Below are 26,698 nucleotides of genomic sequence, written 5' to 3'. Positions count from 1 at the left end.
AGTCCTCGTAGCATGGTATCGCAGATTGTAGGTACAATATAAAACTGTAGGCTGTATGCTACCACTTGTTTTTTATCCCCCTCCTTATAGAAAAAGAAAACGTGAGAATTAATCAAACGTTGGCTATATATGTAATTTGAAAGAGACATACAACTTCCATAGATTAAATTGGGTCACATATAGTCTGTATATGGAATATAGGAAGGGTCCAATGATCATTATGAAAATTAATGAATATTAGAGCATTAGGTTTTTTCCTGAAAATAATTTTGTATTGGATTTTTTTTTTCACTGTCTCTTTTACAACAAAAATAATATTGAAAATTAAATTAAGGACAATATTAAAAAATAGTGGTAATTTTTGAAAAATTTAAGAATGAAGTAGTTAAAACTTAAAAATGAGTAATGACTTGTAATAAAAATTGAAGCACTAAAAAAAGAAAGTTCTTGGTTTTGGCTTTTGAGCCCTAAGATCATAGCTCATAGAGGTTTTGGGGGGGTGTTTCTTTCCTCTTTTTTTTTCTTGTGCTTTTTGAAAGATTAAGTCAATAATAATGACCACATCTAAAAGATTGTGAACAAAAATCATTTGATATGCGCACATTTAATCACATCCTTATAAATCTCGAGTAAATGGCTTTGCAAGTGTGACTGTATGTGTGTGTGTAGACGCACTACTTAATTGGCCTCTCATACAGTCAAATTAAGCCTTGAACATATGGAAACGGGGCTTTTATTAATTACTTGAACGCGGACATTGTGCATAACATTTATTTAACTAAACACTAGCTTGAGACTTAAGAAAGTAAAGCTCTTATTGGTAAAATATGGTAGTCTTTCAATAGTAGCACAAATTATTATCGGGTGCAAATATCAGAGGGTTTTGCGTTTTTAAGAAATACGAGGGTTTTGAACATTTTCACATGGATGAATTATGAATGCATATAAGTACACATAAGATTATTCAAATTAGAGTTTGAAGGTAAAGTACTGTATATTCATTATAACATTCCTTCTTGATACAATTGCTTAAATTCCAATTAATTAATTAAAAGCTTGCATGAGGATATAACCTTTTATTCTTGCAATATCATCAGCATTCAAAGTCGTCTTATTTTTCCCTGCATCTATATGAGGAAACATGATCGCATTCGGATCATCACTATGATCAAGTCCTAGAAGGTGTCCTATTTCATGAATCGCCACCCACACCAAATCATATGACTCACCTGGTGGCGGAACATCGTTGCTCCATTTCTCATCACCATCATAGTGAAGCCTTCCATCTGTTGGTCTAAAAGCATGCGCCACCACATTCCCCAGGCCGTCGAACGGAAAACCATCGCCGTGATCTCCACGATAAAACCCGACCACAAGGTCTTATTTCATGCCGTTAACCGCCTCAGCAAACGTGAAACTAGTGACCTGGGACCATTGTGAGAATGCTTGTTGGAAAACTTGTCTCAATATATCAAGAGACACAACCTCAACGTCGGATTTGATGAAGCTGTAAGTGAGATGTCTCTTAGAAGGAGGCCACGTAGGTTGTCCTAGAGATGATGTCTCGGTATTATTATTATTGTCAGGCACGCCACATCTGGCCGTTCACATTGCTTTGATGGTTTCAGCATCAAGTATCCCAGAAACGTTGAGGTTATAAAACTCCTGAAACTTTTTCGTTGCCGACTCCACATCTTCTAGAAGGTTCGAGTCATTCTTGGCTTGGTATCCGAATGCCTCGAGGTAGTTTTTAGCAACAGCAAGATCTTCAGTTGTCAAGCTTCGAGGTTGAACCATGGCTTCAAACTGGAGAGTGAGAAAGAGGACGAAAACCCTTAAGATTAGGGTTTGAGGTATACTAGTTGCCACCATGGCTAGCTAAAAGATAATCAAACGTAAAATTAAATGAACGGTCAGTTTAGTACATTTAGGTTTTTTCTTTCGCATACTTTTCCGTGTTACGCTTAGAGGTTTATATACACACAATGGTTACCAAAAACTTCAAGTGGATAATTTATGTAGCGAACTGGATATTTTATTATAGAAAAATATAGTTGATTTAATCACTTGGATAATCATAGTGATGATTCGTGTGTCTGCGTGTAAATTAAAATATGCTATTTACATAGAGTATCAATCATTTGTATGTTATAAACATTCTATTATGCTTTACGACTCACTTAAATATTGCAACCGTGTGTTAAGTTCTTACGTCTTGTGCATGCTTGTGCTGGTTTGTTTTTTATTTTTTATTTTTATAAAATCAAATTTTGGTAAGTTGGTCCTGAGAGCTTAAGAGAATCAGGACATGCATGGCTTCAGGTTCAAAAATAATAGATTGTCTATGAATAAGGTCCTTACATTTGAAGCATGATTTGAACTTGTGATCTTGTGAATTATGAGCCAAATTATTGTCAATTAAATCAACATTGATTGGTTGTACTGATTTAATTTATTTCTATATCATTGGTGATGTTTGAATGTATAATTAATTTCTCACAAATAAGAACTGTATCTCAATCCTCACTTATTTTGGACCTACTTGTGATATAGAGTTGAGGGTATAAAAAGGAAGTTGCAAAAATCAAACCTAAATACTTTCTAATGCTAAAATAAAAATATGCCACTTAATATAAAGTTGCTTTTATATACTTCTAAATTTAGTCTTGAAAAGTTATGTTGGTGTCAGTCGTGTGAAAGTAATTATCTATTAAGGTGAGTGGAAAGTCATCATTCCCATTATGGCTAAATTTCGGATGATTTTGAGAAGACAAGATGGTGTAAATTATTTTTGTAAATATTATAGTTGGGTGATCATCAAAGTAGAATATTACCTCTTAATTGTATACTCTTTCTAAATTATAGCCGATGGTGTAGATGAATCAAAATCAATTTGTTGTTTGTGGAAAAAATGACAGTCAACTCCCTTTCAAAAAAATTAATCATAGATAAGAACCAATATAAAATGGTTTGTTATTAAAATGAGAATATAACTATTATTTTTTTTTAATAAGACTTGCTGTTGGTCCTTGTTCATGATAAATTTTTTTTGGAAAGCTGAATGTAATTCTCCCTGTTTGTTTGCTTGTGACTGTGTATATAAATATATATATAATTTTATATTGTAACATCTCTCTTTAAGTTTATAAAATTTTAAGAAAACTGTATCTAGAAGATTGTGCAAAGGAAAGAGAAGAACGTGATTAAAAGATGAAGTGCTTTATACTAATAATATTGTCACCAAGATGGAACCAAAATGCGTTAGATCTTAGTAAAAGAGGTTATGATCATTTAAATATGAGGTATTGGATTTGAGTTTGTGTATAGAAAATGTTTTTGAAAATATGACCAAAGATAATCATATAAAAAAATTAGATCAATGATTAAATCAATTGAGGTATTAACTCACACAGGTGGGACGTTATCAAGTAACATCAACATATATACTCTTTCTATTAAAAATGTTTTCACATTTTTTGAGGAGTTAAATGTTCAAAGATATAAGGTATTTTTAGCCTTTTGAAGTGTAATTATTATATTTTTTTCAAAAATATCTATATTAATAAATGACTTTATATTTATTGTAAGGTATTTAATAAGGATACATATAAAAAAATAGGATTAGTTTGAAAGTAAGTAACTATTTTATTAAGGGTGAGATTCGATTAAAAATGTCTTACAATTTTTAACAGAGAAAATATGTAATTAAGTTAACATATCTTTAAGAGCATGTAACAAGATATTATACAAATTAAAGAAATATATAAACTTCAACAATAACAAATTATATATTATTTATAATTCAAATCCAAATAAAAGCATTTTTAATAAATTTACGTTAGAAATTATCAAAATCATTTCGATAGCTACTCACTATATATGTGCGCGCGCGAATCAATATGACATATCCCTCATAAATATATTCTTTAATTTTAGTCCTTCATAGAATTATCTTCTCAACCTTATTTATTTAAAATTTTTGGAAAAAACTTTATTTATTTTGAATTAAATATTCTCAATATAATCCCTTGTAAAATTGCCTTTTCATCCTTATCCTTCGCATGTAAAGCCATTATAGTTTAGGTTTAAAGCGAAAAAATGTCTTGAAATTTTTTTTCTAAGAGCACCTGATATCCTAAAGTTTTTTTAAGTATTTTTGCCTTGAAATTTTCAAAAAAAGAGCATTTCAATAAAATAATATTAGAAGCATTGACTATTAAATTAAAGTTTGACCAATAATATTTTTGTATTTTGCCCTCCTTTTTTCCATGTTCAGTCTCCGATTTTGTTTTTCAGTAAAGTTTTTAACCTTGCTTTCTCCAACAAAAAGAAAAATTGAAGACTCAAAAATGCAAAATGAAGGAGAGCAAAATAGTAAAATGCTTTGGTCAATCTTTACTTTAATATTCAATGTTCCCAATATTTAACGGTTGGCGAAAATGCTCTCTTTTTAAAAATTTTGAGAAAAAAATATTCAAAAAAAAGTTTAGGATTTTAAGCATTATAGATAGAGTTGGGAAACGGCCTGGCTCGGCCCATCCTTAAGGGCTCAAGTCCTTAAGTCTAATTTTCTCAAAATGCTTTATTTTTTAAAGCTCGGCTTTTATATAAAGGGTTCAGGGTCATACCCGTAAGCCCTTCTTATTATTATTTTATTTTTTGAAAGTTTTAAAAATTAAAATTTTTAATTATAATATTTCATATATTTTTAAAAACGTAAATTATAATATTTAAAAATTAAAAATAAATAATAGAAATTTTAATTTTAAAGTATAAATATTTATTCTAAAGTTCAATTTCAATTTAAAAATTGAAAATATTTTATTTTTTAAGAAAAAAATAAAAACGGGCCTAAAAAGGCCGTCCAAACCTAAGCTCTTTTTTCAAGGCCTCTCAGGACCAGGCTTGAAAGCCTAATTTTTTTAAAAAATATCATTTTTTTAATCCTGAACCCTTATAAAGATGAGCGTAAATGGGCGGTCCTCTAAGTCCTGCCCTTATTCTTGATTCTAATCATAAGAGAAAAAAATTCAGGATACTTTTTTCCTTTAACCCTATATTTTACGTTATTGCATTTTAATTATTTAAAATTAACAGACATAATTAAATAATTAAAGATATGATCGTTTATATTGCTTAATAACTTTATAATATAAAATATGTAAAATAATTGTTTGAAAATTGAAGCTTTGCAGATTTTTTCTGGCCTCAATCTATGCGGGCCAGAAAATCCTTTTTTCAAAAAAAAAAAAGTAAAATACTCTAATCTACCTTTATTTTGCCTTAATTATATATATCTTCCTTCTATTTTTAAAATCTATACGAACTTCTCCTAATATAAATAATTACAAAATACAAACATCTTCTCTATTTTTAAGATTTTATTTCCATCTGCTTAATCATTAATTGACCATTAAGTTACATATGTTAAACTAAAATATCCCTTTTTAAATATAAATATGGTTTACAAAACATTCAAATTACATTACACAACAAAAATTAATGCACATATTTTTTTACTTTTTTATTATTTAAATGTATTTATTTAATATTTTTTAAAAAAATTAAGTATATAAATTGGCTAAAATAATATTTGAACACACAACTAAAAAATTATGAAAATCTAACCAAGGTTTGAATTCTTGCTAAGAAAGTTGTATATATTTAATACCAAATCATGCCTTATATAAGATTACTTTCAATAAGAAGATATCTGTAATTACCAAAAAAATACTCAATATAATTTATTTTATTTTTATTTAAATTTCATTAATTTTAAAACAAAAATTTTAATTAATTTATTTAAATATGGACACACTTAATTGTTTAAAAATTTTTTGAATTGGGGGAGAGAGTAGACAATTAGATCATAAAAAGGAAAATTAATAATTTTAAATTTTTTAACATAATTACAAATTAATAAAAAATAAAATTATATTAAAATATTCAACGGAATATTCCTAATGATATTAAGGATTATACTAAAGAATAGGTTTTGAAAATAGAGAAAAGATCTCTATAATTTTAGCAAAATAAAAGGATAGTTATTGTATTTTACTGAAAAGAAAAATCTATAAATGACAAATGATAAAGCAGAATTCATGCCATATATCTTTTAAAAAAACCTATAGGCAGGGATCTCATATAAGGGCTAATTCTATTGGCTGTGTGTCCTATAATGTGTGTGCCCACGTAGCTTTGATTAATCCAATTCATAGTCATACAATAAAATTAATAACTTGGATTTGTACTAAAAAAATTCATAATCATATAATAAAATACACTCATCTCTAATATATTTTAACTTAATTACAGACAATTTTATTTTATTATTAAAATCTATACAATTTTTTTATAATCAATAGTTTTAAGTTACAAATCTCTTTTTTATTTTAAAGATTAGATATTTCTATCAATTCAATGGTTAATTGATTGTTGAGTCCTGTATTTTAATTTAAAATACACTTCTTTAACGTATATGGTCGTCTACAAATTATTTAGGTTGAAAAAATTTAATGGATCTATTCTTAACATTTTTAGTCACATTTTAATTTAAAATTATGTAATCTTATTTGTTTAATAATTTTTAAATTTAAGTATATAAGTTGGATAAAATAATATTTGGAACACAAATGTTAAAAAGAACTTAATGAAATAAAAATAAAAATAACATACTTTGTTTTTTCCTTATGTATCAAAAGAAAATAAAAACACTTAATGAAATAGGGATTTAATATAATTAGGAATAAATTATTCAAGAAGAAAAATTTTATATTATCTTTATATATTTAAAGTATTTATTTCTAATTAAATTAAGATATGTAAATATTTGAATAAATTGGTCCACTGATCAAAAATAATCTTATATCCAAAAAATATGGACTAAATTTTTAAAAATTTAGGAGTGTGATTGGTTCATATTGATATACAAGGATTTATTATTGATATACAAAGGTTTTATTATTACAAATTTAAAAATTTATAAGAAGTTTATCATTAGTAAATATGATAAATTGAGCATAATATAAAATGTAATAAATATTGAGCTTTTTACTTAATTTGATCTTATAATGTGGGTCATATTTACAAAAGCTCCAAAATATTTTATGTATGATTTATTTCTTAAAAAGCTCTTATTTTTAACATCATTAACATTTTAAGATTCACTTGTTTTAATTTGATTAGAGAACGCTTTATTAAGTTTAAAATGCTAAGTATCCAGGTCTTTTCCATTATTCAATATCATGTTTTATTTATTTTATAAACACTAATTTTAATATGGTATTTTAAGAAAATTGATGAAATATAATGAATTGATTTTCTGTGGTTCAATATCTATGGTTTTATTTTCTTTATTTTTAATAATTAAAAATTATATTAAATAAAATAAGATATCTATACTAACTAGATTAAGATTTGAAATTTCAATTTAAATTATTATTTATTATTATTTTAATGTTTGTAGGATTCTATAAATAGTTGTTTTCAGATTTGATTATTGAATATAATTGCATTTTCTCTCTCTTTTCTTTTCTCTCTTCCCTGTCCCTCTCTCCCTCCTTGCTTCAATGCTTGTTGCCTTCCTCGCTTCACCTCAATTATATATTTAAATATTTTTATAATTAATTATTTAAAGGTCTTAAAATTGAGAGGAGAGAGTAGAACAAGGGTAAATTAATCTTTTTTTATTTAAAATTTAAAATACATTCTACGGAGAAGAGATGGCGTTAAGAATTTGACTCGTTGAAGGTTGAATATTCAAAAAGCGGGGGTATAGAAATTCTCACCTTTGATTCATTGAACCATATCTTTCCCTTGTGTCTGCTCTTGATGATCAACTCACTCTCTACGACGATGACGACGAGCTTGGAAACTCAATCTCCGCCGCCCATTCCAACGCGCAAGAGCAATCTACGTACGCAAATGCATGAGATATTGACAGACACAGAATGGAAGACTATTCTGATCTGATCTGCGTTTTATTTGTCCATTTTGACAAAGCATTTCCATTCCTTAGCTGCGAAGCATCTCTTTCCTCTCCTGCGTGTTTGTATATATAGCTAACTTCCTCAATCCTCCCACACTTCAAGTTCAAGCAACACTGCTCCACGTCTTTGGATATCCACAATCATATTTGACATTTTGCTCCCACATTTCTTCCTCTTCAGAATGGTGGGTCATCATATTCTACTCTTAATATTGTATTTTCTCATATTTATGTCATGAGTCCCACTTTGGGAATCTTTACAACTGAAATGGGGTTCACAAGCTCAAGAACTTTTCCACCTGGCTATAGTTTTTTATTTTGCCAACATTTATGAGTAACATTAATTTGTGCTCATGATATGATTGGTTGAGCTTTTTGGAATATCTTATTATTATTACAAGTCATCTTTGCTAATAACTTTTTTTGTTTTATCCAATTAAGGATATGCCTCTACCCTCTTGATTCTTGAAAACATCTACCCAAGATATTTCGGTTCCGTTTACAATAAACTTTATTTGCACCCACATAGGCCCAAGAAAAAAAAACAAAGAAAATCATAAAAGGTAAATTATGAACTTGTCAGCTGTGGACTAATTTGTGCTTCTTTTTTCTTTGTATGATTTTGTCCGAGCAGGCTTTCTCGCTTCAGATTGAGGTACTGCTATTTACAAAAACTATATCTACAACTCTACTTATCTGTTGTGTTGATCAAATTTTTCTTCTTGATTTATATTCTTGTTAACATTTTGCTGCTGAACTTTTCTGCATCAGAATGAATTTGTTCAGAACTCAGAAAGAGTGAAGTCTGTTGATCTGCATCCAACTGAACCATGGTAAATAACACATCTAATTCACCTATGTCTTCTTCATATTCTACTCTAATAAGAATTCTAGACCCTGAAGGCAATATTTCTAGACAAATACTCTCTCCGTTTCTATATACAAGAGAAAAGAAAATTGTATCATACAGTTTAAGAAAATTGGTTAACCATAATAATTATATCTGAAAATAAAAAAATTAAACTAAAATACTCTATATTAATCAACATAAGTATGCATTAATTATTTCTCGTTAATGTAAATTATGAAGGATGATTTAGAAAATGTGTAATAAATGCTTATTAAAATATGTGATTTTTTTTATATAAAAAAATTAATAAAAAGTGATAGTTTTTCTTACAAATAAAAACGGAGTTGTACTTATTATAAGTGGTAAATTTTCTCATGCAGGATTCTACTGGGTTTGTATTCAGGAACTATTTCCATTTGGAACTACAATACCAAGGTAAGAATAAGAATTCTAGAAAGGAGAAACATTTGAAATAATATGTGTTCTGTATCTTCCAATATCTGAGTTTCTCAGTAAAACTTTGAAAAAGGCATTCCTTTCTAACTTGGTCTTATTACAGACCGGAGAAAAGTCTTTCAAGGTCAGCGAATCACCAGGTAAAGGTCATAATGCAGCAATACTTGGGTGGTTTTAACACCTGACTTAGTTAACTTTGTTTGTTTTCTTGCCTTTTGAATGCTTCAGTGAGATCAGCTAAGTTCATAGCTCGCAAAAACTGGGTTGTAGCTGCAACAGACGACAAATTGATCCGTGTCTACGATTACAACAACATGGAGAAGGTGACAGAATTTGAGGCTCATAAAGATTTCATAAGGAGTTTGGCTGTACATCCCACCCTGCCATATGTGATATCAGCTTCTGATGATCAAGTTCTGAAGGTTTGGGATTGGACAAAAGGTTGGTCAAGTATTCAGAACTTTGAAGGCCATTCTCATTATGTGATGCAAGTTTCATTAAATCCAAATGATGCATTTTGCTTTGCAAGTGCTTCCCTTGATGGCACTTTGAAGGTAGTGTCTTATTAGTGGCAAATTAATCTCTTAAAATTTGAATTTTCAGTTCATTAATTATCAGTTTGCTTCAATTGTGTCTCTCTTTCTCTCTTCTCTTTTTGTAGATTTTGAATCTAAACTCCTCAACTCCAAACTTTACCTTGGAAGGACACTTGAAAGGGGTGGATTGTGTTGAGTATTTCGCAAGCAATGACAAACAATATTTGTTGAGTGGCTCTGATGATTACACTGCTAAGGTTTGTCAGTGAAATTATTCTTTGATTTCATTGTTTATAAGGATTTGAAAGATTCTTCTTCAACACCTAAATTCACATTTTAACAGGTTTGGGATTATCATACTAAAGACATTGTACAAACATTGGAAGGACATGAAAACAATGTTACGGCAATTTGTGCCCATCCCGAGTTTCCTATTCTTATCACAGCTTCAGAGGATAATATTGTTAAAATATGGGATGCTGTCACTTATAGGTAACTCTCTTGCTCTCTTCTCATTTTAGTTTTATTTTTCATAAGATAAAATTTAGGTGAGTTGGGTTTTAAAATCTCACCAAGACTAGGACATGTCTCGAGGCTTAAAAGAGCATTTAAATATTTACATATTGTCTTTCAAAAAGGTCCTCATATCGGCAATAAGATTTGAACCATGAGCCTTATAGATTATGAGTCAAATTTTTATCAATTGAACTAACTTTTATTGGCTTCTTATTTTACTTTTAGCCCATGGAATGAACATATAATTAATTGTTATCATTGACTTGTAGGCTTCAAACCACGTTGAACTTTGGTCTGGAGAGGGTATGGAGTATTGGATACAAGAAAGGATCACATGAGTAAGTTTTAAGTTCTTTGAACATTTCGTTGACTGAGGCAAACTATATATAGAACTCAAAAACTAATATTGTTACTGATTAAAATCACTACTCATTTTCTGCAGGCTTGCTTTTGGATGTGACAAAGGATTCATCATAGTGAAGTTTGATTGCTCTTCTCAACACCTTGATGCTGGCAAATAAAACTAGCAAGGACAAGGCTGAAATAAAAAGGAGACTTTCAATCAAAGACCACAAGAAAAAAACCAGCTTGAATTTCTTGAAATTCACTTGAAGTATAGATATAAAGATAAACACTTAAAGGTGGGCTTCACTTCTATGAAATCCATATTATTAGAAGTGAGGCCCACTTTTCTGTGTCTATCTCTCTGTTATTTTTAGGTGAAATATATTTCAATGAATTTAATTAAGACTAAAAATAAATAACTTTTAATATTTAAAATGCATGCATAATAAATTAAAACCTATGATATAATATTTTATTACAAAGAAGAAATGCTTTGCTGCCCTTGTCCATGGTTGAAGCAAGTTGTTGGTGCGGGGTTCAACATGAGTTACTTCAATTATTATTTCATATATTCCATCGTACACGTTAAGGCTGCACAAAAGACTAGACGTGACTGAACTTTAGCCTAACCCAGAGTCTGGTCCTTTTCATGAAAAGGATTGGCTTAGGTAACCCGTAGTCCGATCTGGTCCTGTGAAAACCCGAAGATTAACAAGACTGGACTTGGTCCATAGGACTGGGAGATTGATCCTGTTAGTTCAATACTCACTTGGCCTTTTTTTTTCTTTTTTTTCCTCTATGATGACCAATAATCTATTTCAACTTAACAAACTCAATTAAGATAATAAAAATACTTATAATCATAATAAATCCATAATAATTTCTAAAACTAAGAAAATAATATTTTAATTACAGTCCAAACTCCAAATGATTTAAATACATAACTTCAGTAAAAAAATCAAAGGAAAGACCAAAAATAGACCAGAGGAAAAAAAATTAGCAAGAACAGAAGTAATAAAAATCAGCCCACAGACATGTTCCTTCAAAGTTCAAACAGATCAAGATCAGAGTGCAAAGTGCAAGGCAGGGGCTAGGGCTTTGGCGCACTGAAGAAATTGAGAATGAGAGCAAAGTTGAGTGAATGGCTGAGACACTAAGTGCTGTTGAGTAACAGTGTTAAGGTTTTTTTTTCGATCAGAGTGCAAAGTGCAAGGTAGGATTAAGACCTTTTTTTCTAAGGCTTATTAATTAATAATTTATAAATTAATTTTAATTATATTAACATAATTATATAGGACCAAACCGGACCACTTAGTCTAGATGCTTGGTCTCTAGTCTGGTCTTACCTAAAAAATCAGTCCTATCTTTTTGGTCTTTTTGGTCCTATAGGACCAGTATTTTATAAGACTGGACAGAACCGGATTTTCATGGGTCGGACCGAACCGAACGAGACCACGAGACTTTTGCACAACTCTAGTACACATGTTTATGTTGTAATATGTTGTAACACATTGTGTTTACTTAATAAACATTCCTTTATTGGAATCGCTTTCTTGAGCATGAATCTTCAAGGGGACATGACTAAGAAATATATATATTACATACATATAATATTAATTATTTGAGTAATAAATCAGTTAGTAAAACTGTGCTCAGTTATCGCAAATGAAAATTATTGCACAAAAATCTCATCTAACAGAGTTTGTTGTTTTGAAATACTTTTAGCAAAGGGAAGCACAAATGTAGAGAAACAACAAGCTGTTGTGATAAATTCTGATGTTCAAAAATTACCCCAAAAAACTAAAAAAAATCTAAAATTAAAGGATAATCAAACTTTTAATCAGTGTTTTAAAAATCAGACTAAACCGACCGGTTCAACCAGTTGAACTGAGAATTGACTCTTGATTCGATTGACCCCTTAAAATTGGCCACAAGAGAACCGGTCAATGACAAAAAAAGTCAAAAATCGATAAAACTAATTGATAATCGGACTGGTTTTTTTAAAAATCAATCTAAATTAATTAAATTTTTAAAAAAATTAATTTGAAAATTAATTAAAACAAAGAATAGCTAAGAATAATTAATATTAATTATGTATTCATCAACAATATATCATTTTCTCTAGCATTTATTAATATTTTTTAAAATATAAATATTTACATATATTTCTTATTTAATTACAATACATAAATTAAAAATATATTAATTTAATGTCTACCAATTCAACCACGGTTGAACCATTGAACTGTAAACAAGTAGCTAGTTCGGTTTAATGACTGGTTTGATTTTTAAAACTTTGCTTTTAATTCTCGAGTTTACTTTAATTATCAATTGAATATATATATATATATATATATATTACATACATATAATATTAATTATTTGAGTAATATACCGGCTAGTAAAACTTTGCTCAGTTATCGCAAATGAAAATTATCGCACAAAAATCTCATCTAACAGGGTTTGTCATTTTGAAATACTTTTAGCAAAGGGAAGCACAAATGCAAAGAACCGACAAGCTGTTGTGATGAATTCTGATGTTCAAAAATTACCTCAAAAAACCAAAAAAAAAAGCTAAAATTAAAGGGTAATCAAACTTTTAATCAGTGTCTTAAAAATTAGACCAAACTGACCGGTTCAACCAGTTGAATTGAGAATTGACTCTTGGTTCAATTGACCCCTCAAAATTGGCCACAAGAGAACCGGTCAATGACAAAAAAAAAAGTCAAAAATTGATAAAACTAATTAATAATCAGACTGGTTTTTTTAAAAATCAATCTAAATTAATTAAAATTTTTAAAAAATTAACTTGAAAATTAATTAAAATAAAGAATAGTCAAGAATAATTAATATTAATTATGCATTCATCAACAATATATCATTTTATCTAGCATTTATTAATATTTTTTAAAAATATAAATATTTATATATATTTCTTATTTAATTATGATATATAAATTAAAAACATATTAATCTACCAATTCGACCACAGTTGAACCATTGAACTGTGAACTAATAGCTAGTTCGGTTTAATGACTGGTTCGATTTTTAAAACTTCACTTTTAATTCTCAAGTTTACTTTAATTATCAATTTAATATATATATATATATATATTATATACATATAATATTAATTGTTTGAGTAATAAACCGGTTAGTAAAACTTTGCTCAATTATCGCAAATGAAAATTATTGCACAAAAATCTCATCTAACAGAGTTTGTCATTTTGACATGCCTTTAGCAATGGAAAGCACAAATGCAGAGAAACGGCAAGTCGTTGTAACAAATTCTGGTGTTCAAAAATTAACCAAAAATACTAAAAAAATTAAAATTAAAGGATAATCAAAATTTTAATCCTCAAATTTCCATTAATTATTAATTTAATTATTTAAATTTATTTTTATAAATTTAATTTTTTAAGTTTGTCTCAATTATTAATTTACTCTTAAGGAGGATATAACATTGTAAAAATTATCTCACATGAACACCAAAATATTAATGGTTACCATATAGATTAATAAAAAAGTATAATTATCTGAGAAAAAAATTATATAGCAAGCATTATATATATAAAGTATTTGTTTTTAATTAAATTAAAATATGTAAATCTTTTATATATAATTATTATATAACAATTTTTTGTTGTTAATATTTTTAGTACATTACAGTCGATTTGGCTTTATTTGATTGAATAAAAGTATATTAAAAATATAAATATAAAAATATAAGTTATATCCTAATTATTTTTATCAGAAAAACATATTTAGAAATTTTTACAAATAAAATAAAAAAGCATATATAAATGACTAGACTGACAAAAAATTATATTAATTTGAAAAATAATTTACTCTCATTTAATTGTGTGTGTGTGTATATATATAATAAGTTATTAGCATACTTTACATTTTAAATTAATTTAAGAGTTAATTTATATTTTAATTTAAAAAATTAATAACATGATAATTGTTTGACCAGTAATGACATGATAGTTGAAAAAATAATATGGAACTAATTTGATAAAAATTAAAATTTTAAAAATAAAATTAATAATTAATAATTAACATAAATTTAAGCGATTCAAATTCTAAGTATCATTATTCCTAAATTTAATATGGAGAAATGCGGGCCACGCCACCTCGCTTTTGTCTGCGGATTGAATCTCCGCCGTTCGTTTTGTCACATTCTGATTAACGATTGGTATTTACAGTACAATGTTTTGAGAGTGGCATTTTCGTAAATTTATCCCTCTACCGCGAATGCAGCGCACCGGTCGCTCGCCCCGTTTTTCTTCCGACGTAATATTTGCACAGTTCTGTCTTACAATACAAAAATTGGCTCCCCCTCTCCTGTCTCTCTGAGTTCGATCCATTGTCTTCCTGTAATTCGGTTTCTGATCTCTGAGGATTTGTTCTCTTCCAAAGCTAGTTACTCTCTAATCTGGGAAAATGGTGAGCTTTTTCTTTGATCTATTCTTTTGCAGGCCATGTTCATTCTACATTTCTGAACACCCTAGATCTGGAGCGAGTTCGCTTCGATTTGATATTTTCTGATCATGTTGTTAATTCTTTCCTATTTTATTTGTTTTTTTATTCCAATGGGAACTAACATCGAATTCTACATCAATTGGTGTTTGTTCTGTTCTTTTTTACGTGCATTTGCAGCCTCTCAGACTCGAGATCAAGGTACTCATATTTCGCCTAGTGATTCATTCAATATCTATGAGCTACTTGGCGCTTGTTTCCTTGAAGATGTGTTTGGTTGCTGAGAAATGCTTGATAAACTTGTCAGCAATGCTTTTTATTCACTTAAAATTTCTCAGCAACCACCAAGCGCACTCTTGAGTGTTTAGCTTTCTAATTACTTAGCTGACGTTTTTTCCATTTCTCGATCAGAGAAAGCTTGCCCAAAGATCAGAAAGAGTAAAATCCGTGGATCTACATCCAAGGGAACCATGGTAGTTCTTCATTCTTTCTTCTTGTCAATAAGAGTAATTATTTTTTCTATGGAGGAGGTTGCATGTGCATATGCTTCTATTGATTAATTATTTCTCAAATGTGGCCCTCAGAGTATTTTGTCATTAATAGCAATGTTTGTTATCGGGGCATACTCTAGATCTTATTCAACTTTTTGTTGAGGTATAGGTTCGTAGTTACTGGTTGGAGTATTGAACGTATTTCTGAATTATGTGATACTATGAATGTTAATGCAGGATTCTAGCAAGTTTATACTCAGGAACTGTCTGTATTTATGACTACCAGTCTCAGGTATGTAAAGTTATAGTTGAATAATGTATGCTGTTTACAATTTTACATGAACTTTATGCAATTGAGAATTCTGATAGTGGATGTATTGCTTCAAATCATGATGTGGGCACTGGGCACTGTACTTAAAGTTTTGTCTCTAATCAGTTTTGTCATAATAATTGAATACTGTGTGTTGTTTACATGAACTTTATGCAATCGTGAAATCTCATGGTGGATGTATAACTTCAAATCATGATACAGGAACTGTACCAAAGGTTTTGCATCTAATTTTTTTTTAATCATTTACTTTTACTTATAAGATAAATTCACTTTTTCTTTTATATATATATATATATAATGGTTCTTTTAACATGTACTAATATTCATGATTATCTGTGATTTTTGTTTTAACATGGACTGATATGTATTTACAGATTGATGTTAAAAGGTTTCAGTTTCCTGTTTTTAAATTTCTCCTATATATATGTTGAAGTCATTCACTAGCCTGTCTTCCATAAATGGACGTATGTCAATTTCTATGGGGATATCTTGTGAAACATGCCCTGAAAAGAAATGTCTTTGCTGCTATTTCAGACCATGGCAAAGTCATTTGAGGTCACTGAGTTACCAGGTACATATTCTCTTGTATTGTTTTTTTCCATCTTTTTTATTGAATGGTCCAAAGAAATACCTTTTCTTTGAATTTTTCTTGCTTCAAGAAGACTGCTTTGGGGCTAAACTATAGTATGATATTGCAGTTAGGTCAGCCAAGTTTATTGCACGCAGGCAGTGGGTTGTTGCTGGAGCAGATGATATGTTTATTCGTGTATATAATTACAACACAATGGATAAAGTTAAAGTATTTGAAGCACATACAGATTACATAAGGTGTGTGGCAGTTCACCCTACCCTTCCTTATGTCCTGTCATCTTCTGATGATATGCTCATAAAGCTTTGGGATTGGGAGAAAGGTTGGGTATGTACTCAGATATTTGAGGGACATTCCCATTATGTCATGCAAGTGACATTTAATCCTAAAGACACTAATACATTTGCCAGTGCATCTCTAGATCGCACCATAAAGGTATATTAGTGCTCTTGTTGAAAGGTACTTTTGGCGCATTCTTTGTTAAAATCCATGCTTGCGTGATTTAATGCTTCACTGGTCTTCTCTTTCCAGATTTGGAATCTTGGCTCTCCTGATCCCAATTTTACATTGGATGCCCATCAGAAAGGAGTGAATTGTGTTGACTACTTTACAGGCGGTGACAAACCTTATCTGATAACTGGTTCTGATGATCATACTGCTAAGGTTGTCATTCATTTTCTGCTTTCTCTGTTTTTACCTTTGATTTAGTTGCCTACAGAACTGTGACATAAAATATGTATGAGTAATGAAAAGGAAATATTTTCATTGATAAAATCTATGAAACAGGTATGGGACTATCAGACCAAAAGTTGTGTCCAGACTCTAGAAGGTCACACGCACAATGTATCTGCTGTATGCTTTCATCCTGATCTTCCTATAATTATTACTGGTTCAGAGGATGGTACAGTGCGCATATGGCATTCAACAACTTATAGGTAATATTTGATTGATATGCTCATTCATCTCTTATTTTTGCTCCTATGTGATCTCTCTCTTATCAGGTTGCATTAGTTTTTCTTATTAATTGTTACCATGGCTTGGACAATGCAGTGTTAGGCAGACTTTTAAAGAGGATGAGTTTTTAAGCCAAGTTGTCTTTTGGTTCTGAACGTCATGAAATTGCTGTGCCTCTTCATATGCTACTTTTATTATTTAGATTAAGTTTTGAAAGTGTTCATTTCTTCATTTGGTAAATATAAATGTCTGGATTGAATGTTTTCTTGGGACTGCTTTGAAATTGAGACTTCCAAATTGGACAATGTTGTCCGTTCTTCCTTTTCTATTTTTCCAAATTTAGACTCATTTAAAATTTAATTGAGATTATTAATAGTATATTGACCCTTGATTTTAATATTTTATGTTGATTTGATCCACTTACAGACTGGAGAACACATTGAATTATGGTCTTGAAAGAGTTTGGGCTATTGGATATGTTAAAGGTTCACGTCGGTGAGTCTTCTTCCTGTAGTTTCTTAAATGAGTTTCTTTTTCTTGGCCGTGAAATCATGTAGAGTGGGATGATAATGTCAGGTCTTCTTTATGAAGTCTGCTTGTTTGATAACTGATTTGAGAAACTGTGTATCATGAAACTTGTTTGCTTCAATCTTTCCTTCAACAGATATTCTCCCCTTTTTCTTATCTTTAAGCTGTAAATGGTCTCTTTTCATTCTGCCCTCATGACATAGAACATCAAAACTTCTTCCTCTACAGGGTTGTGCTTGGCTATGATGAGGGAACTATTATGGTCAAATTGGGCCGCGAAGAGCCTGTGGTCAGCATGGACAATAGTGGGAAAATTATTTGGGCTAAACATAATGAAATTCAGACAGTCAATATAAAGAGTGTAGGAGCAGATGTGGAGGTTTGGGCTCATTTCTACCCTTACGTTTTTCTAAAATGTGAAGAAAAAGTAAAAAGTGTGATTATCATGATAATGTTATTTCTGATTTGATTTGTATGATTCAATATCACTTGGAACTTTAAATTTTAGAATGTTAGATTATATTTGCAAATCTTGTTTGCCTGAATCAATTCACGGGAATCCTTGGAGTAGTGCAATTCTCATTGATTTAAGATTGTGGGTTTTGGAGATGTAGTGAGATTGCATAAAGTCTGTGACTTTGCATTGAGTCTTGTGCAATATGATTGCAAAAGTCCTTAATTTACCCTTTCCTCTTACGATTTACAGCAAGGAATAACTGCAAATTTGAGTCCATATATCACCAATCCATCTCCTTTTTTAACCCTCTTTCATTGACGTGGATTTTTGAGGCCTCAACACTTTTGAAAAATTAGACCTTTTATCCTTTACCCTTTTTAATGAAATGTTTGCCATTTCAAATTTGAATACATTTGATAATTATTGTTATTTAAATCTTGCTTTGTTGATTTAGAGTTGACCTATTATCTTTACTTTCTATAAAACATGCTTACTACATTCTCAAAATGTTTGTTGGGTACGGGAAATTTTATCATTGAGTGGCATAAAATTACTTTGCTTCTCAGGTTGCTGATGGAGAAAGATTACCTTTGGCTGTTAAGGAGTTGGGCACGTGTGATCTCTACCCACAAGTGAGTTGTAATCGTGATTTTATATTAGACTGCATTCTGTTGAGATGCTTCTGAGTTTTCTTTTTTAATCACCACTCTGTTATAAAATGATTTCAAAGAAATGATCAAGGATTGATCAGAGGAGAATAGAGAACTGTGTCCTCCTAATTAGAACTCTGATACTTATACAAGGGTGGGGGCTCTATTTATAATCGTTTCCTTGAACAATTTTTTCTAGATCTATGGTATGAATGCAAACTGGGATTCTTGGTACAGAACTTACAGATAAGAATTGGTTTAACCATACGTAGGCTATATTATTTTATGTTAGACATTGGACTTCAAGGGAAATGAAAGTGATATCTATAACTTTGCCTGATTTTATGGGTGTCAGGAATTGTTCTTTGTTGACCCCACCTAGTGGGATAAAGGCTTGTTGTTGTTGTTGTTGTTGTTGTCTTGAATCTTCTGTGCATGAAATGGGCTTTGGGTTGATTGTTTTTCTTGTGCAGTTTCAGTTGCCAATTATTTGTTCCTTCGTGTATGTGGTGGTTAACTTTTGATTCACTAATATTATTTCAGAGTTTAAGGCACAATCCAAACGGGAGGTTTGTTGTTGTATGTGGAGATGGTGAATATATTATATACACTTCATTGGCATGGAGAAATAGGTCATTTGGTTCTGCACTGGAAATTGTTTGGTCTTCAGACGGAGAATATGCTGTCAGAGAAAGTACATCAAAGATTAAAATTTTCACAAAAATTTCCAGGTTTGTAATTCCTTAAGTGAGATGGTAGGAACCAATAATTTCTTGCTAATTTCTAAAATGAGGAAAGCAAACTAGATTCTTCCATTCCTGTACTGTTTTCAACAAGTAGGTCTTGATAAAATTAAGCTGCCTATTTGTTTTTCTCAAGTGAACCATTATGGGTGAACAATTTGACAAGAACATTTCCCTCTGTTGCCAATAGTACCAGTACATGTCCTGCCATGATTCTAGCTCTTCATTTGATTTGAAATTAAATAGAGTAATCATTTTATATAATTACTAAATGAAACAATTTTTTTAATGAATTTCAGGAAAAGAAGAATATTCGACCAACTTTTTCTGCTGAACGAATATTTGGTGGCACCTTGTTGGCAATGTGCTCAAATGATTTCATTTGCTTTTATGATTGGAGTGAATGCAGGTTAATCCGTCGTATTGATGTTAATGTGAAAGTAGGTGCTTCCATTACATGATGAATGATTTCTCTTTTTGCCTCTCTTCTTCTATTTATTGTTCTACTTTGTTTATTTTATGTTGACAGAATCTCTACTGGGCTGATAGTGGTGATCTAGTGACAATTGCTAGTGATACATCATTCTACATTCTGAAGTACAATGTGAGGATTCTGATAATCTGATGACTTAATTATTTTAATACGATAGCTTCCTTTCTCTGAAGAACATTGTTTTTCCTACATTGTCCCAATATGTTGGCCATACGTTGATACAAGGCAGTATAAACATTGTAACGTTCACTACTGCAGCGTGATATAGTTGCATCATCTTTGGATGGTGGAAGACCTGTCGATGATCTAGGGGTGGAAGATGCATTTGAGCTCCTTCATGAAATAAATGAACGGGTTAGGACAGGCATCTGGGTTGGAGATTGTTTTATTTACAACAATTCCTCTTGGAGGCTTAATTACTGTGTTGGTGGTGAGGTATTAAGCTTTGCCCCTTCTGTGCTTGAAAGAAGTGCATGTTTTCGTTTAAAACTTCGCGGATCTTATTAAGTCTCTGTGTTTAATAATATGACTTAGGTAACTACAATGTTTCATTTGGATCGACCTATGTACTTGCTGGGATATCTTGCCAGCCAAAGTCGGGTCTATCTGATAGACAAAGAGTTCAAGTTAGTGGACCTTTTGTTTTTTGTTATTTAAAGGTACAGCTTGCAGTCATGTTGACTAATTCTATTTATTTATTTTTTTTTCTTTAGTGTCATGGCATACACATTGCTTCTGAGCTTGATTGAGTACAAGACTCTTGTAATGCGTGGTGATTTGGGTAGGGCCAATGCAGTTCTACCTACAATTCCTAAAGAGCATCATAATAGGTATGGGGCAAACGTTGATTTTTTTTTTTATACTTTATTATTATTATTATTATTATTATTTTTTTGCCCGGGGCATAAACAATTTCCTTTTTTGCGTGAGAAATTAGATTGATTTAGGAAAAGAAAAATGCTTTAAGTAACAATTTTTCTTTATAAAATTATGTAAAAGTGGATAACTATTATGCTTTACACTCCACTTTATGCAACTCAGTGCAGACATTCTCTATTTTTTTTTTTAAACAAAACTCTTCAGCAAAATGGATTTTCTTGCTGATTTCCTGAGTAATTTTGCCAATTTGATAGAAAATGGAAGTGCATGTTATGTGTGATTGCAAAAATTTTTGACACAGATTAAACTTTTCTTATTAATTGCTCTGTGTCTTGGGTCCTTTGAGAGTTATTCTGGGCTGCATCCTCTGTTCTTAGTGCAGAGCTATGTGAATATATCGGATCAGTTCTGTACATCATCATATTTTTGCTTTTCATACCTGACCCCACCTAATGGAATCTTTTTATTGTTGCTATGCTTTAATGATTCCAAACCTCAATCATAAGCTTTTATAATCTACTGCTACGTTTTCCTTACCTTCGTGCAAAATGCTGTTTTTATATGCCATATGCTGCTTATTGTTGCCATAGATTTAAAATTTGGTGGCCAAATGACATCTGTGTTATAATTGTCAATGTGATCAAATGATAGTGTGGCTCATTTCCTGGAATCACGAGGGATGATAGAGGATGCCCTTGAAGTAGCAACTGATCCTGACTACAGATTTGAGTTAGCCATGCAGCTTGGGAGACTGGAGGTGGCAAAGGTAAGTTCATGTAACATGCATACAATGATATTATCTATGGACGTGTAAAATTGTTAAGTTGGGTACTTAATTTTCTTTTCTTTATGGAAGTCATCTAATTTGTCAGTTTAATGTAACTCATATTCTTTTTGTAGAGTATTGCAACAGAAGTGCAAAGTGAATCTAAATGGAAGCAGTTGGGAGAACTGGCTATGTCTACTGGAAAGGTAATGTGTCTAAGTGAAATGAGTTGGCACTGTTTCTTATCTCCATTGCTTGAGTAAATTGCAAGGGCTGTTTGTTTAATGTGACATTGTGAGAAGTGATTTATTGTGATAAGATTTTATTTAAAAAAAAAAAAGAAATCATTTTGCATCTGGCTTTAATCATAAAAAATGATTTTTTTACAGATTCTGGTTATTTTTGAAAGCTTAAACATGCAACGTAAAATTTGAATGTCCTTACCTGAATGTACAATTGCGAGGTCTTCAATTTTGGTAATGTGCTTTTGAACATTATGATGTGTTCATGATGACTCTGTACCTTATTGAGCCTTTTGGTGTGCAAGAAGTTATAGGTCATGCAGTTAGGACCAAATGAAGGTAGTCTGGGTGAAATTTCCGCTGACAAGTTGTATTCAGATGCCTTTTGTTTTAGATGCTTATTCTAAGATGTGATTGGAGTGTATGATGCCTGTTGGGAATTTCTGCTTTACTTCAGCTCATTGTATTTTCTGTTCCTGCAGTTAGAAATGGCTGAAGAATGTTTAAAGAATGCAATGGATTTGAGTGGATTGTTACTGCTATATTCTTCTTTAGGAGATGCTGAGGGAATATCAAATCTTGCAACCCTTGCTAAAGAGCAAGGGAAGAACAATGTCGCATTCCTTTGCATGTTTATGTTGGGTAAACTTGAAGACTGCCTTCAACTGTTGGTAGAAAGGTAATCTTCTTTAGTTGTTTCCTTTTGCGTCCATAAACTACTAACACATGTAGGGAACAAGTTGACTAGAATGAGGTCTTACATAGCTCACTCGTTCCTTTGCAGCAATCGGATTCCTGAAGCTGCTTTAATGGCACGGTCTTATCTCCCAAGCAAGGTCTCAGAGATAGTAGCAATTTGGAGAAAAGATCTCCATAAGGTAATTTCTAATTCTGATGTATTGTATATTTTTGCCTAGTAAAACTGCCTGAATGTCATTTTTATTGTGTGTAGAGCTACTTATTCTCAAGCACCTTTCCAAGGAGGCTTATCATCTTAAAAGAAGATTTTTTGCTTAAAGATAACTAATATGTTTCCTTGGTATACACGTCAATGCTTTTATGTGCAGGTTAGCCCCAAAGCTGCTGAATCATTGGCTGATCCTGAGGAGTATCCTAATTTGTTTGAAGACTGGCAAATTGCAGTTGCTGTCGAGTCTAAAGCTACAGAGACAAGGTTAGAGTGTGAAAGTGCTCAATTTCTATATGTTTTGATTGTGCTAGTTCTTATTCAAAGAATATCAGAATAATAAAAATGATGTTCAATCTTTCTTCTTCTTCTTCTTCTTTTTTGGTATGTAGGGGTGCTTACCCTCCTGCACAGGAGTATGTCAAGCGTGCTGGAAAGTCATATGTTACCCTTGTCGACACTTTTAGAAATATGCAGAGTGAAGAGGGGAAGGAGCTTCTTGAGAATGGAGATTCTAATCATGAGGTATACTACTTAAAAAGATAACCTCATATGAATTAGTTCACAAGGATAAACTAAAATTCATGAACTAAATATGAAGTACTTTGTTTTTATTTATTTATTTTTTGTTGTGTAGATTTCCACAAATATTAAGAGTCGGTCTTAAGAGTGTTGTTTTATGTAGTTTGTTGTCATTTTGTTACAGTTGGTTGAACAGAATGAAGAAGAGCTCGACGCAGAGGAAAGGCAGGAGGAACAGAATGGAGAGGAGGCTGTTGTGGTGGATGCTGATTCTACAGATGGTGCAGTACTTGTTAATGGCAACGAGGCTGATGAAGAGTGGGGTACGAATAATGAAGGAGCCCCGTCAACCTAAAAGCAATTTGTTGGAACAGTGTGAAAAATCCAAATTTTGTCTCTGGTGATTAATTGTTTCTGTAGTGCCGTCTCTAACTCTCATTTTGACACCTTGCTGTTTACTATGACTACCTATACTGCCTAAGCCCCAACCATTATAGTTGCGTCATCATATACTTTTCCGTTATTAGTTTTATGTTTGGGAATTAGATATCTCTAAAATTATGCCCATTTAAAATAGGGAACCACCACTCAAGTCTCAATAACTCTAATTTAATTTTTTTTTCATTGATTTTTGCAACTATTTGGCTTGGGATAAGTGGCAATTGGCTGCCAAATGTGAATTACTGTCTTTAGTTGATTTGTTCCGGGTAATCAATCGACTGGATTTGACCGATGCTGAATATATTTTTGTAGATCCGGCTGTTGTGTAAGATCAGGTTTAAATCGAGATACTTCCATGGCTATAAATTATATCTTCACAAAGTTTTAGCTGGCTTTGACTGAGTTTTTATTGTCCATTGAATTGCTTTTCTCCGCCATGATCATATTGTAGATTCATGAAACTCTTGTACATCCATAATGAGTCTTTCACCATTTGGTTATATTAGATTTCTCCTCAGCAAGCCTTTTATTTTTTCCCCCCAATAATAGCTTGCTACTGTATCCTTCGTAGCTGTCATGTGACTGTCCATTCATTAGATTATTGTCCTTCAAATGATGTTCATTTAACATAAAGCCGTATCTATTTCTATTTTAATGCGGTTGGATTCTTGTTTCTTGAATCTCAACTTTGTTTTCTCTTTTGTTGACAGTGCTCACTCCACATCACTAGGTCTCATCAAGACAGACGGTTCCAGCTCCAGTGGATGTATATGAGGTAAGAATAAGAGTAAACACCGTATTGGATTCCACTTGAACATGCTGATTATGCCTATTTTTATTCATTAAAAAAATTTCGTTAAATGTCGGTACTGGTTGCTTACCTAATATGGAAAGTCATAAATATGTCTCCATCAACAAAAATGGGCATCCATTTCAATTAAAAAAAAAATAATGGGTTATCAATATATAATCGTATTGTTTTGTCTGACTGGTATATATAGTTAACATATAGAATTATAGAACACACGGATTGGGTCCTTGACAACACTACTTAACATTTGTGTATCGTGCTGATAGATGCATTGCATGTCTTTGGATGGCGGCATGGGAAAATTTTACTTGAGTCCCTTGTAAACCAATTATTATTAACACTTTGGCACTTGAAAAAAACAGTTAATATAATATATTACAATCATTAATCACGAAAGGGTTATAAATTCAAGAGACCGGAGTATTAATAATTTTCTTTTGGGAACCCAAATGACATTCTCCCTTTTTTGTCGGTTTATGTTATCATTTTTGTTTAATTGAATATAAAATGCAGGTTTCAGTCACGGAGGCCATGATGAGATAGTGGAGATCAATTGTTCCCAATTCCCATTTCCTGGTATTGTGGTTTTAGGATGCCGACTTTTGTCATCTTGCAAGTGGTATAACGATATAACAGTATAGCGTAGGGTCTGTTACATTTTGCCACATTATGTAGCATTCTTCTGAGGATTCTTGCCTCCATAGGCCTGTCCCGTTTTGAAAGTAGAAAGCTGAGGCTGATGATGATTGATTGTTCAAATTCTAGATGGTAATATTGGTCCCAAATATATTGATTATTGATATTCTTTTGGATTGAAACCCGGACCTTTAATAGCTAAAATAAAGATTCTTTCCCAGAATCTTGTTTCTGTTGAGACGATGTTGTTCAAGCTCTTCAAACTGTATTATGTCTTTATCAAAATATATAGGAAGGTTTTTTGCCACCCTTCTTTTTTCGATTCTAATTTAATTTCTTTTTCTGTTGAAATTCAGCCATGTTTCCTGTTTCCAATAATTTATGCATACTTTGATTCGGATCCTCCAATGTGAGGTAATAATTGAATGGTGGAATTCCACTGTGCCAATCTAAGCTTCTGAATTTCTATCTAATGTAACTTTTATTGTTTTTTCTTGGCCAAAAAAAAAATTTGTTGTTTCCTCTTTACATTGTCTCACAAATAATAGTTTGTAATAATTTTGAAAACAAAGATGGACTTGTTAATTATGACACAATTGTGAGAGGAAGCAGAGAGAATGAATCAAAAGTTGCACTACAGATTCAAAATCTTTATCTCTCCTACTGTGACACTATTTGCTTGCATAAAAGGAATCAAATTCCAGATAGTGAAATGATCCAGGAGTAGGTTGGCCCTAGCTGGGTTAGCTCATTGACGTATCAAATCAAGATTTCTTGTTCGTCGAAACAAAATATTCACGTGATATAAGCATTTGGATTTGGTAATAGGTTTATATTCATTTAATTAATGGGTATTTTAATTATAGTCATTAAATTTTATAAGTACTTAAAAATTATTAAATATTTAAAAATTATTAAGATATATTTCCTTTAAACATTCAAAATAGTTTTCACGATCAGAATGCTTCTCATATGTATTAGTATCTTCCAAAAATTTGAGATTTGATTCTAATTGAGTTTCATGTGGCAAAATCTTTAATAGTAATTTAATTAAATTAAATAGTTGTTGTTATACATGTGAGACAT

At 31.1% G+C, this 26,698-nt stretch overlaps 2 protein-coding genes and 1 pseudogene across 2 annotated transcripts; 2 read left to right on the top strand and 1 right to left on the bottom strand.

Annotated features, from left to right (window-relative positions):
- Positions 1 to 1,044: 1,044 nt before the first annotated feature.
- On the bottom strand, positions 1,045 to 1,872 carry LOC129289301 (metalloendoproteinase 1-like; annotated as a pseudogene).
- A 6,109-nt stretch (positions 1,873 to 7,981) lies between these two features.
- On the top strand, positions 7,982 to 12,057 carry LOC129288614 (coatomer subunit beta'-1-like). Its single transcript, XM_054925280.1, has 10 exons — positions 7,982 to 8,172; positions 8,622 to 8,642; positions 8,759 to 8,820; positions 9,218 to 9,272; positions 9,397 to 9,433; positions 9,522 to 9,847; positions 9,955 to 10,086; positions 10,173 to 10,321; positions 10,615 to 10,683; positions 10,788 to 12,057. Exons 1-10 carry the CDS (start codon positions 8,170 to 8,172, stop codon positions 10,864 to 10,866), a joined length of 933 nt encoding a protein of 310 aa, XP_054781255.1. The 5' UTR covers positions 7,982 to 8,169; the 3' UTR covers positions 10,867 to 12,057.
- A 2,937-nt stretch (positions 12,058 to 14,994) lies between these two features.
- On the top strand, positions 14,995 to 25,852 carry LOC129288616 (coatomer subunit beta'-2-like). The gene is made up of 26 exons (XM_054925285.1): positions 14,995 to 15,139; positions 15,353 to 15,373; positions 15,584 to 15,645; positions 15,901 to 15,955; positions 16,529 to 16,565; positions 16,693 to 17,018; positions 17,115 to 17,246; positions 17,370 to 17,518; positions 17,964 to 18,032; positions 18,294 to 18,444; positions 19,089 to 19,154; positions 19,716 to 19,895; positions 20,194 to 20,355; positions 20,445 to 20,519; positions 20,667 to 20,843; positions 20,943 to 21,034; positions 21,122 to 21,238; positions 21,939 to 22,053; positions 22,188 to 22,259; positions 22,778 to 22,974; positions 23,080 to 23,173; positions 23,363 to 23,469; positions 23,595 to 23,727; positions 23,909 to 24,124; positions 24,876 to 24,940; positions 25,490 to 25,852. The coding sequence occupies exons 1-24, from the start codon at positions 15,137 to 15,139 to the stop codon at positions 24,077 to 24,079; spliced, it is 2,763 nt and encodes a 920-aa protein (XP_054781260.1). The 5' UTR covers positions 14,995 to 15,136; the 3' UTR covers positions 24,080 to 24,124; positions 24,876 to 24,940; positions 25,490 to 25,852.
- The last annotated feature ends 846 nt before the right edge of the window (positions 25,853 to 26,698 follow it).

The sequence above is a fragment of the Prosopis cineraria genome, unplaced genomic scaffold, assembly GCF_029017545.1.
Source record: "Prosopis cineraria cultivar Desert tree isolate PC_DT_omini unplaced genomic scaffold, ASM2901754v1 PC12, whole genome shotgun sequence".
Classification (NCBI taxonomy): domain Eukaryota; kingdom Viridiplantae; phylum Streptophyta; class Magnoliopsida; order Fabales; family Fabaceae; genus Prosopis; species Prosopis cineraria.
The sequence above is the reverse complement of the archived record's forward strand: the minus strand, read 5'-3'. Positions and strand labels throughout refer to the sequence as shown.

Bases quoted from the DNA above. Each gene is read 5' to 3' on its own strand.
- LOC129288614 (XM_054925280.1), top strand. The intron at 8,821-9,217 runs GTAAATAACACA...TTTCTCATGCAG, and splicing joins CTGCATCCAACTGAACCATG to GATTCTACTGGGTTTGTATT. The intron at 10,322-10,614 runs GTAACTCTCTTG...ATTGACTTGTAG, and splicing joins TGGGATGCTGTCACTTATAG to GCTTCAAACCACGTTGAACT.
- LOC129288616 (XM_054925285.1), top strand. The intron at 17,247-17,369 runs GTTGTCATTCAT...TCTATGAAACAG, and splicing joins CTGATGATCATACTGCTAAG to GTATGGGACTATCAGACCAA. The intron at 21,035-21,121 runs GTTAGTGGACCT...TTTTTTCTTTAG, and splicing joins CTGATAGACAAAGAGTTCAA to TGTCATGGCATACACATTGC.